At 35.4% G+C, this 13,632-nt stretch overlaps 1 protein-coding gene across 1 annotated transcript in view; it reads left to right on the forward strand.

Annotated features, from left to right (window-relative positions):
* LOC139152045 (nucleolar protein 11-like) overlaps positions 1–10,507 on the forward strand; it is a 35,536-nt gene extending 25,029 nt beyond the window's left edge. Inside the window, exons 10-13 of the mRNA XM_070725133.1 lie at positions 2,798–2,876; positions 3,277–3,351; positions 7,870–7,977; positions 10,275–10,507. Coding sequence (XP_070581234.1) covers positions 2,798–2,876; positions 3,277–3,351; positions 7,870–7,977; positions 10,275–10,394 — 382 coding nt within the window. The 3' untranslated portion in view covers positions 10,395–10,507. The remainder of the gene's footprint in view (positions 1–2,797; positions 2,877–3,276; positions 3,352–7,869; positions 7,978–10,274) is intronic.
* Positions 10,508–13,632: the final 3,125 nt, after the last annotated feature.

Here is a 13,632-nt window from a genome sequence, read left to right on the forward strand (position 1 = left end):
AGGGTTTCTGCTAACGTAATTAGTATCATACTGAGAGTTCAGATTAACGCTCGCCACCTTGCAAAATGCGATAAAAACTTGAATGTGGCAAAAATTCAATTAAAACACTTTACCATGTGTGTCAGGGCTCGAAATTAGCGGTAGTCCCGCGTCCACAGACTACCAACTTTTCCCTGGGGCTACCAAATTCCATGAAATGGTAGCCAACACGGACAACCAAAGCTCGGGACATGAAACAGGGCGACATGATGTTGATCGCTGTGAGATGACCGACGCTCATACAGTCAACCCAGCATGACACAGAAAGACATGCTATGATTTATGCAAATTAAAAGGCAACAGTGCAATCGAATTTGTCAGGACAAACTTTCAATAAAATATCTGAATGATGTACTTGGATGACAGGCTCGGGAAAGGATGGCCAATGAAAATTCATTTTCATAGTTATTTAATCACAATGTACCAATCACAATTAAACACAAAGTTATTAAAACTGCAAGGAAAAAGCTGTCCGGCCATCCACAAATTACACTTTCCGAAGTGTACGAGATCATCCCATGATAGTGTAATATGGTGGAGATATATATCGAAAACTGCCACGAAATCAATTGGAACATGACTGTACCAAGTTGTCATCCTGAAATTCTACTCATAGCCAATCTTATTTTTTTAGCCATGCTATGTTTACACATGCTGAGTGAAAAATCGTTGTCGTAGCGAACATCAAAATTTGTATATAACCTCTGCATATGTGTGAATATAGGTCGTCTAACTTCGAGGCGTCACCGTTGCCCACTACACATGCTACCGGTATACCGTTCTCCTAAGGCTATGATCTGCATCTATTGATGTCAAAATGACTAGAAAATTCACTTTCTGAATAGAATTATGAACATAAATCTTTCATTATCTACACATAAATAAATATATCCTTTAAAAAGTCTTCTATGCATGGGCTACCAGACCTTGTCTCTGGACTACCAAATTCAGAAAATGGTAGTCAAATAGGGCTACCAGGGGAAAAAGTTAATTTCGACACTTTGCCATGTGTGTGAATAAAAAATTTTGACGTGAAATTTTGGTTTTGCCAGCCAATTCTACAAGTTTTGCCGATTGATGGAAGCAAGCAACACTTTTGGGTTGGAACAGAGGCAATCAGTGAGCAATGTCCGTCAGAGACCATATTTGCCACAGTCACTTGTGGTTCCTTATATGATGGCCGCTGCTTTGTGGTATGCATTATCTGTACCACACAGCAACTGTCATGTATTGAATCACAAGTGACTGTGGTAGTTACTCATTGGATGTGTTTGCGTGGTATATCCATGGAGGCATCATGGGCATAATCTTCCTGGGGAAGAAGTCCACAATGGATTTAAATCAAGACAAGTTACCATGAAAGCAGACTGCGCTTGCAGCATACTCTTTTGGTTGAGTAATATTCTCAAATGGACGTAGCGCTAGTGGGAGAGTCTACTGGGGAGAAGTGGAAGACTAGCGTGCGTAGGTTGCACTGATCAAATGTACACACACGGGGCTGACTTTGTTATGTTAGCAGATACGCGACAGAGATAAGACAGCATGGGACTACTATTCCATGTAAATGAACAGCGTTGTGATGTCAGAACGCACCAACCAAGACCCTGCTGAGGGCATAGCCTAAGTGCAGCAAAATGACCCCGACAGAAACTGCACATAGAAATAGCAAAAAAATTGACCCTTGCACAAACTTTTATGTTGCAATTCTGTCGCGAGTGTAACAATATTGCCCTCTGGTAGCTATTTAATCTGCAGATCCTGGTTGATTTCACCAGACTTTTAACACAGGGATGACAGCCATTTTGAATTTTAAGTGTCAAAAATATTTTGTGATTTTTTTCTCTAGAACTAAACTTTGCACGGCAACCCTAGATTTTCTTTCTTAATTTTGAAAGGGAATGGTTTAAAGATTCATGCAAAAAGTTTGAGTAGAAGGATAATTATTTAAATTCAAGCAGCATACTACCATAATGCTTCATATTCTTGATGAATTACTGCATGGTGAATACATTTGTTTGAAACAGTGTTAAAGGCCAAGCCTCCCTTTAAAAGGACGCGAAGCTATGGCGGCGTATATTGTGTAAGTGGACACCAAACAGGCAACACTCGGGCACATGCTCCAGAAAATGCCACTTTTTAGTTTTCCCCAGCTGCAAAAATGCAGACAGACTGCCAAGCGGTCGCGCGAAGCTGATCGGTGGTTATATTCAAAGTCTAACGCGGACTGGAAGACAATTTTGTAGGAATATCGGTCAACGACCGTTGGCGATTTGAACCGACCGTCAATCAAACGCTTGTATAAACTCTGTTTGCAGGATTAGCAAAAGGTGACAAAAGGAAGAGATCAGTTTGTGTAATTAATGTTATAGAAATCAAACATCTTACAGTCCAAGTGTTTGACTGGGAGGAGAACTCCACTAATGCGAGATTCTGGGATTGAAAAGTGTGGCTTTAAGCAATTGTTTCTGGTCCAGGATATACTTTCAGTGATGAAGCATTAAGTATCAAAACTTTACTGAGAAAATTTTCTGGTTTGTCAAAATTATATTATATATTGTCTGACCAAGAAAGCCAGTTTTTTTTGTCTCACGTAATAGGCAAGATATTTTATTTGACCTTCTCTGACAAATCATCTCTCTGATGATTCTTTTGTCTCTCAGTTTATTTGGACAGCTAACTAAAATCACCAATCAAATTGTATTGAGTCTGAAAATTCTTTTATCTACGTCGTTTTATTCTTGACAACTACCATAATCAGTAATCAAGTCTTGCTGCATTCATACAATGATGTCTTTATGGTAGATTGTCTGCGGAAGTTGACATTTGATGAAGTAATGGTGAGTCTTCCTGTCATTATTTCAATGGGAATATCCCAAGGCCAATTTCAGTTTTTAATGCCACAGTGTATTGTGTGTATGTGTATTAATTCCAATCAATAATACTCAGTAGTCTTTTGTATCTCTGTGATGGCATTCACAAGTGACATTCTCTGTATCACTGATCAATTGTAAACCGAATAATGAAAAAAGGCTGGATAATTCCTGCACAGCTGTTTTCCGGAATTCAGCTGCTATCATTGAAAACAATGAAGGCAATAACCACTGGGCGAAGACAATGGGTTAAAAACTACATACAACCCATAGTTACAGTGGATACCTATAAAGAGGTGAATTTCGGGTTAAACTTGTTATCTTTAGTTATCAATGATTTTAAAGCTGTTTGATCTTATCTTTGCAGGAATTCATGAAGTATCTATACTACATGTTAATGTCCGTACCGGTATGTGAAAGACAGAGTGTAACTCTAACAAAGGTGAGTTTAATATTATCTTTCCATGCTTGTTAGTCCCCACGGACACCATCCGGGGGGACTTATATGATTGTCATGTCCGTGCGTCCGTTCGTCTGTCCATTCGTTCACGCAGATATCTCAGAGATGCCTGGAGCGATTTCGTTCAAACTTGGTACAAGGATTACTTCATATGTCATACATATGCACACCAATTTGTTTTGTGATACGATCCAATATGGCCGCCAGGTGGCTATTTTATTACGATTTTTCATGTGCAGAGCCATAACTCAGACATATTTCAACAGATTTTATTCAAAGTTGGTACAAGGACATTGACCAATGTCATAGATATGCACGTCAATTTGTTTTGTGATACAATCCAGTATGGCTGCCATGCGGCCGTTTTGTTACGATTTTTTCATGTACAGAGCCATAACTCAGGCATATCTCAACCAATTTTATTAGCTCCGCTGTCAGCGACGCGGAGCTTATCAAATAGGTTGATTTTCCGTCGTCGTCCGTCGTCCGTCGTCCGTCAACAATTGCCTTCTCCTCTGAAACCGCAAGTCCAATTGCTGTGAAATTTTATATGCAGTTCACTTGAGGTGACCTCACTTCAGTTTGTTCAAATTGTGGTGAAATTTGCATATTTGTATTTTTGGGGCATTTTTTGGTGTGTTTGGTAAAAAAATCTTCTTCTCTGAAATCGCTTGTCCGATTGCTTTGAAATTTGATATGCAGTTTGCTTAGGGTGACTTCAGTCAGATTTGTTCAAATTGTGGTGAAATTTGCATATTTGTATTTTTAAGGCAATTTTTGTCATTTTTGGTAAAAAAATCTTTAAAAATCTTCTTCTTCAAAACTACCGGTCAGATAGCTTTGATATTTGGTACATAGGTCCCTAGGGATGATCTATTTCAGATTTGTTCAAATTGTGCAGAAATATGCAAATTGCATTTTAAGGCAATTTTTGCCATTTTTGGTCAAAAAATGTATTTCTCAAAAAGTACTGGTCTGATATTTTTGAAATTTGGTATACAGGTTTCTATTGATAAACCAAGTAATATGTATTGAATTTCTGATGAAATCTGTAATTTTGTATTTTTGGGGCAATTTTTGCCATTTTTGGTCAAAAAATGTGTATTTCCAAAACTACTCATCTGATAGCTTTGAAATTTGATGTACAGGATTCTACAGATGAACTAAATGATATTTGTTGAAATTATGATGAAATCTACAATTTTGTAATTTTGGGGCAGTTTTTGCCATTTTTGGTCAAAACATGTGTTTCTCAAAAGTACTGGTCTGATAGCTTTGAAATTTGGTATACAGGTTTCTAAAGATGAGCTTAGTAATATATATTCAATTTCTGATGAACTAAATGATATTTATTGAAATAATGATGAAATCTGCAATTTTGAATTTTTGGGGCAATTTTTCCCATTTTTGGTCAAAAAATGCGTTTCTCAAAAAGTACTTGTCTAACAGCTTTGAAATTTGGTATACAGGTTTCTATAGATGAACTAAATTTGATCTTTTGAAATTATGATGAAATCTGCAATTTTTATTTTGGGGGGCAATTATTGCCATTTTTGGTCAAAAAATTTATTCTCAAAAATTACTCATCAGATAGCTTTGGTTGACATGTTCTTAGGGATGATCCTATGCGATACATTCAAAGTATGATGAAATCTTCTATTGTATATTTTTGCAGCTTATTTTAGCCGTTTTTTCTGGCCACTGCATTGAGCTATCAAAGATTTCCACCTTCTTCATCAACATGTGTCAAAAATAGTTATTCTCTATGTAAACACAGCGGAGCTATATCGGCCGCTAGGTCGCTTGTTCACAGTTGGTACAAGGACATTGACCTATGTCATACATATGCACGTCAATTTGTTTTGTGATACAATCCAGTATGGCTGCCATGCGGCCGATTTGTTACGATTTTTTCATGTACAGAGCCATAACTCAGGCATATCTCAACCAATTTTATTCACAGTTGGTACAAGGACATTGACTTATGTCATACATATGCATGTCGATTTGTTTTGTGATACGATCCAATATGGCTGCATGGCAGCCATTTTGATACGATTTTTTCATGTCCTTAGCCAAAACTCGGGAACGTCTCAACCAATTTTATTCACCGATTTTATTCAAACTTAGTACAGGGACATTGACCTATGTCATACATATGCACATTGATTTATTTTGTGATACGATCCAATATGGCTGCCGTGTGGCCATTTTCTTACAATTTTTTCATGTCAGGAACCATAACTCAGGCATGTATCAAGTGAATTTATTCAAAGTTGGTACAAGGACATTGATTTATATTATACATATGTACGTTGAATTGTTTCGTGATATGGTCCAATATTGCCACATGGTGGCAATTTTGTTATGGTTTTTTTATGTTGAGAGCCATAACTCTGGCAAGTTTAACTGATTTTATTCAAAGTTGGTACATGGACATTAACTTATGTCATACATATACCAGTTGATTTTTTAAACAGTAAGATCAAATATCGCTGCGTGGTGGCGATTTCGTTACGATTTTCCTATGTACAGAGCCATAACTCACACATATTTCCACCAGTATCATTCAAAGTTGGTACAAGGATATTGACCTATTTCATACATATGCTGGTCAATTTGTTTCACGTCATGTAGCAGTATCATGTCAATTATTGAATTTTCATAATTAGGCTGATATGTCAAGAAATACTGCATCAAATTTCATAAAACTTTGTATAGATGTTAAGCTCACATTGCTTTAACAGTGAAAAAGACATTTATCAGTGTCATTTTAATTAATTTGTAAGTGCATATGTATTGAACTTTCCTAATTAGAGTGATATATCCACAAATACAACGTCAAATTTGATGAAACTTGATACAGATGTTGATCTCATAGTGTTGTAAATACTGGATCAAACTTTGTGAAATATGGTACCGGTGATAATCTGTTAGTGTTCGGATAGTATGCAAAAATGTTTTGCAACATCCTGTTGATTAATTCGTAGTTGACTCATTTAATGACCTTTAGGATGGTGGCCTACATTGGTTTTGTTTTCATCACCATGGAACTCATTCTTGGCTATTGAGCGCCATCTGTATCAAAGTATTTTTATCACAGACCTAATTAATGAAGAGGACTCTATCCTCCCTGAGGACTTGTAATCAAAGTACCCATTAACAAGTGCGGACTGTGTCATCAACGATGACTTGTTTCTAACTGTTCTGCTAAAGTATCCTCTGTCTTGGAAAAGAATACGGAATGCTTATTATAGTAACATATGAAGGAGTTTTGAAAAAATTGGTTAGATTTACTCAATAACATAGTACTGGTGTACAAATAGTATATTTATGACTGTTAACTTAAAAAAGAAGTACCAACGTTTCAGATATTGAGAATTAAAGTCAGACATATTCAACAGCTAGAATTTTTTATCTCAAAAAGAAAGAACACAATGTCTATTTATAAAGACAAATGGAAGGAATTTGCCGCATAGTTCCTCCTATCTCTCTGAAAATGAAACCAGCTCTGTACAATGTATCCATTTTCATTATTGTCCTTGCAGTATCTGTAGTATTTCTTTTTTGCCTTTGGTTTAGACTATTGTAACTATCTTGCCGGTCTTTGTCTCTGTTATTGATGTCTCTGTTATTGATAAAATAAAAAAAATTAAAAAAGTATGTGAAAGAGTAAAGATTTTGGCGAATTTCAAATGTCAAATTTATTTCATGGCACAATTTACTTTTTATCATCAAAAGATGAAAGTCCATATTTAGCAGGAACTTTCTGTGCAATAAACGCTAATGTGAAGGGACGTGTTATATGTAGTAATTGTGGTAGTGTAAGTAATGACAACATCATGTGTGAAGACAATTGTCAATTTACATGTTACTGACCCAAAATCAACCCTATTGAAATACATGAATTCCATCAGAATATAGCTGAAATAAAATGAAGACTCTGAGTTTAATACTTAGGATTGATGTACAACCTGGTGTCTAGCATGTCAACATTTAGGTCATTTTATAGCAAAATGACCTTAATTGAAATCTAATTTTTTTTAATCTTTGCTGAGATAGAGAATGTTTAGATGATTCCTGCTTTATAGAAAAGGAATATTGTTGGCATACACAAAATAACATACACTGGCTCACTATAGCTAGGAGGCTTATATGTCAATATTTCCTGAGTTTAAGAGTTTGTCTGCTACATTCTACATTGTTGACAGACTGTAAATTTCGTTAGCTAAAGCAGAAATCCCAGGTCGTTTGGAATGGAATTAAACTCTCTAAGAACCACTACAGCTTGTAACAGTAAATTCCCTGGGGAGATGACAAGAGACAATTTTTCTAGCTAGAGTGTTTGCTGCCCATAGCTTGCTTGATATTTGAATCTTATCAAGAACAGGGGGAAAGCCTCTTATGAATCCAGAAAGACATTGTCGCTCAAAATTTCAAGCTAAAATGGGCAAGTTAGGTCATGCCTTACCATGTACTCTCCATGTTGAAATTGAACAGGTGGTGGATTGGCTGTCTATGCTGATTGATGCACAGTTTACACAGCTAGTGATTGTTCACCGTGCAAGAGATCTCTTACTGTCACTACATCACACAGTGGATGAACAGGTAAGCACAGTGTGTTTCATGATAAAACGTGGTTTGCCAGGGAAAGATTTGGAAGAATATAATACTTCTTTGGAAAATTAACATACAAATACAGCACTAAAATTCGAATAAAAAACTGTATATTTGCAAATATTATACCTTTATATGAATATTCATTAAGTATTTTCTTTCAGAGGGAACACGTCATCATAAAGACTGAAAATATGGTTGAAAAGATTAATTTATCAAAAATTACCACCATTTTATAATTGCCTGTTTGCTCAAAAGCAATACATTGTGCCTTGGTTAAATTGGTCAGAACCTCTGGAGAGTAGAACAGATGAAAAAGACAATGTATGTTTTATTCATTCAACTGATGATATTGCAGTCACTGTCATACAAGATTCTTTCACCATGAGAAATTACTATGGAAATAAGAAACTGTACAGCCAAATCAAGTGCTTTAAAAAGACTGTTAAGTACAAATACCTAAGCCGTGCAGTAAATAATAATTAGCCGAGTTTTGAGATTAAAATGTTTTCATTAATTTCCTAAAAGCATTGGATGTTTGAATATCTTGCAATTTAGGTTGCCATTGCTGTCATGACAATTGCAAATTGCATATGGTGTGTTGCAAAATTGCAAAATCAGTGAATATTGAGATGAAATATACTGTCCAATGTATGTTTTCTATCAGGTACTTTAAGTGTATTTCTAACAACAGAAAATATGATCCTGTAGCCAGTGTTAAAACCAGTCACAGAAGACCTTGACTTACTCTGTAATCTGTTCTATAGAGAAACATAAATTTGACCATTTACTGGTAAATTCTATTCCTATATGAGAGATCATTGACCCATATTTGTGTGAGCTATGTACCAGTGACTTCACTCACGACTCATTTACAAAACCGTCCAACCTTGAAAATGCTCAGTCATGGAATGGCTTGCTGCAGGATAATGGTTTTACAAAGCTAGCACAGGTCATTTTGATAACAAGAAATGTGTGTTCACCCAATCACTGGCTAATTGGAAACGAATCATACGGAATAAAACTGAATGTAAAACCAAAGTAATTACAATGTGGATTTGTACCCAGAGACAATTACCAAGTAACATAAAACAAAAAGGACATTGATCAAGTAATGGCAATTGTAAAAGCAGGATGGAAATATTCTACATATTTCTGAAAAACAGTTGACATAAACTTAAAATAACATATAACTGCATTGTGGTATCTCCTTAAAATGTTGTAAAAAACCTGATAATATGAGAATATTAATTTGCTGTGCTTGTACTTGCAAATCCCTACGTTCATTTTTTATACAATATTTTATTATCTTTACATCTGATTGTCAGCTGTATTGAGTGTGGTTAATCAATGAGATAAATTTTTGAAAAGATTGATGAGTCGTTCAGGAAGAGAATTCTATGATATCATGTCTGCTAGTGATGATTGCTTCTGTGAGATAACTGTACTTCAATAAATGATGGATTAACCCAGCAATGTCATTTGCCCTCGCTGTGAGTTCTTTGACGAGATGGCTTTGTTCAAATTCACATCACCAGAGTTTGCACTAAATTTAATTGCATCAGTGCTAGTGTTTTGTTGGAAATAATTCTAATGAAACTCTCTTAAAATTACAACACAGTGTTAGGTCTAACATTGTCTGGACAAAGTCCTGTATGAATTACCATCAATGTTTGTAACTTTTCAAGAGATGTTTGTTCATAACCCATCAAATAAATCATTATATTAAATTTTCAAATTATTGGAACACAATTACCTTCAGTTGAATGTGTTAAAAGTGGCCATCATTCTGTGGAAAGCAATGTAGTTTGATCCTGTCACAACCACATATTAATATTGCCATAAAGGTTTGGAGGAATTTTAGTTGTGTATAAGAAAAAGGGGCAAACGATAGACTGGCTAGTTTCCAAGGCGACGCGACATGTTGGTGACATACCCTTCTAGATTTTACCATTCATTGGTGTAATTGTTGCAGATGACATACAGTTCAAGGCCAGAAGTGACATGGCTATAAGTGTTACCGTTAACATTCATCAAGTTTCTTGTTTATATTACCATGAATAACATGCCCACTGAGTGTGCTTGTCCTGACACAATCTTATACCATCAGTGTCATTATTTAAATCTGTGTACGATGTAATCACACACACATCACACACTAATATATATATATATATATATATATATATATATATTACAATCCATTTTTCTTGAGAACAAAGAAAATAATGTTCTTGTTGTGACAGAATCACTGTTAATAACTTGTTCATTCTGTCATTTCTCTACAGATGCAATTCTTTAAAGAACTTGGTGATCTCCAATGTGTCTTACAAAATTTGATGAAAGGTAAATCAGTGGTACAAAAACAGGACACTTACAAGTATTGCATAGAAATATTAAAATTGTAGTTACAACTGCAACATTGCTTCCTATGAACTGTAAATCATTGACTGTCTTTATACTTTGTATACAGAAAATGAACAATTTAATAATTAAAAATTTCCTGAAGTAAATATACAAATATTGTCTGGTGTCCATCATTATATTAAAGGTTAATATATCATCATTATCCATTAGCTATTCAACTTCTAGACACAGAGGGACAAAGTGCTGTATCATATTTTGTTTCCTTCTTTCTTTCTGTTTTATATTTTGCAAGTCAGATACATTGGTCAGACTTTGAAATCATGGTGAGAGGGTATTTGGCAAAATTACCCTCAACCAAGGTTACAGATAGAACACATGAAAAGTTGATGGTATCTGCTGGAACTGTAAGATATCAAGGAAACTACTCCCTGCATAAAATGTAAAATATCAGAGATTATCACGAGCCAAGTTGAAGTTGACAGACTCATTATCATCCATGGTCAAAGTTATTTGTGTCCTTGGTTAATTTCATGATACAGGAAAGCACCAAAACCAGCAGGACCTTTTCACTTGTGAAAAAAATTACCTGACCCTCCTTCTATGATGCCAGATGATATCATGACCTCGACACGGTAATCTGACACTTACACTGTTGTTCTCTGTACAGGTTTTTGTGTTAAATGCATGCATACCTGCCTAACTTTCAATATTCCTCACTCTGTTGTAAAATAAATGCTAGTCAAGCATACTGACCAGAGAATGCACAATCAGTTCCATATGCTCCTCACCAATATTTCTGATGGCTTTTATATGTGCATTCATTTTAAGAAGACAAACTGTACTTCTGGGACAAAAGTTAATATTTTGCCTGATTTTCATTTTTTTTCTTGATCACTATGTCGGTCATCAGTGGTTACAAGTCAATATTTTATTGATAAGGAGATGAAAGGCGTCATAAATGAATGATTTATTTTCAATCAATTTTACGAAGTGGCTGAGATGTTTCAAAAAAATCACCCGCCCCAAGATAAACAAATTAATAGTGTTCTCTCTCCATCTTCCTTTCCCTGGTTAAAATTGCACAGTCAACCGTTGACATAAATCTTGGTTCTTTGCAAAATCTTGGTTGAAATAAGCATGTACAAATTTTCTGTTGCCCCAGGGTTTGATATATAACTTTCAAGGCATGGCACAACAAACTCTTTTTGTTAAATGTCACACTTGTTTCCATGGTGAGTGGATTTAGACATTTGAAATTTAATTTTGTGTGACAGCATTTTCTATTCTATCCCACAAAATTGCTACATGCAAAGTAAAATTATGTTTGGCGAAGAGAAAGTTTGAAGTTTAATGTTCAGTGACAGCGTTTCCTATTCCAGTACACAAAATGGCTACATGCACTGTAGAATTATGTTAGCAAAGAGATCTGACCCAACCCCCCTTCCAATTAGCTAAATTGATTACGAAAAGTTTTCAAATGATGAGGGTACTCCATTACCCATTGTTTATTATAAGTGTGATTTAGATCTTTGTTCAAACTTGGCACGTGATATAAAATGATTATGGCACTACAGCCAATGCAAATAGAGTGAATCTCCAAATACCTGTATGTCCAACTTTTGGATTGTGTACCTGACCAGCTCACCATCTTTACTAACCTAAGAGACATTTTCTGTTAACTTAAAAGGACAAAGTCTGCCATTTTTCACTAATTTTGTTTGATATGAGATACTACTTATATTGTCTGACATGTTAAAGATACTGAATGAAGGGTGACCATGCATATATTCGACCCAGGTTTTTACAGACAAATTGAATGAAACCATCGCAAAAACAAATTAATGGTCATGACCATTAATTCATTTTTGCGATGGTTTCATGTATCGTGTCTAAAACCGGGGTCAAATATATGCATGGTCACCCTTCATTCAGCATCTTTAACATGTCAGACAATATAAGTGGTATCTCGTATCAAAGAAAATCCATGAAAAATGGCCGACTTTGTCCCTTTAAAGCTCCATAAGCTGTATCTTTTGGCTTTTTTTTCAGAACTTTTGTTTTGTGGTTTCCCTACACTTTCTGCACTGAATCCCTAAACTGTTATTCAATGCCAAGTATTTAGCATATCAACACAACCTATACGAGTATAATCTCGTTGTTATTGTTGAAAATTGTATTCAAGTCCGGACTAGAATCCATTTGTAAACAATAAACAACGATCACTACACACATACAAGCTGTGTTGACAAAAAGAATACTCGAAATTTCAGCATGACAAATGGATTAGGGTCAGACACGGTAGTTGATATACAGAAGCAGAATACTGAAAAACTTGTCACAAGTTACAGCTTATGTCCCTTTAATTCTCAACTGACTGTAAAAATAGATCATAATGATCTAAATGTACTGATCTGTATCTGGGAAATATGATTGACCCAATTTGTTGATATCCATTGAAATCTATTTGAATGGGGATTGTGATCAGTAACGTACCCATTCACTTTGTGTCCTACAGTAACATGCAAATTAGTCACATTTACTTTTGAGCTAGCCATGATCAGTATACGTTGTCACTTTGTGTCATAGTAGAGAAAGTACATAGTATAAATTGATTCTTTTTTTGCTTTTAACTGGCCGTGATTTCATGTAACTTATGAAGCAAATCATAAAGAAAAAACAGCTAGATACACTGCTAATTGCCTGTCGACTTAAAAAAAGAATACTTGCTGTATTAAAAATTGTACTATTTATCATGATGATGTTGGCTGATCAGTATGAAATGGACACATTTGAATTAGATCATAGACCCTCGAGAAAAACAGGGGTCTATGATTAGATTCACGGCTTTAATGTGTGGATCAATAGCAGAAGGAGCGTAAAAAGATGTTGTACAACACGTGCGATTCTGAATCAGAGATATTAAATATAAACAAGGCAAAAACACCAAAGTGTTGTACAAAGTTTGTGGGTCCCGGCTAGTTGCAATGATCATCGGGGGACAGGATTTGTCATCATTGACTTCCAAGCCGCAACACTGACCAACAGTTCCTCTGCAATTTAGATTCGATCCCATAGAATGGACACCGACGCTGTGAATCGACATCTATCGTCACGCCACCTCAACGCCTTGGAGACTTCAAGTATCATTTTCTTTTACAGTTATTTAGAAGGTTATAGTACAAATGAATAAAAAAGAAAATACTCGTGTTCTTCGATTTTATTACCCAAACTATTCTATTCCCTATAATGTGACAAGCAGAAGAGTGAAATCTGTAGTAT

The sequence above is a fragment of the Ptychodera flava genome, chromosome 15 (genome assembly GCF_041260155.1).
Source record: "Ptychodera flava strain L36383 chromosome 15, AS_Pfla_20210202, whole genome shotgun sequence".
NCBI lineage: Eukaryota > Metazoa > Hemichordata > Enteropneusta > Ptychoderidae > Ptychodera > Ptychodera flava.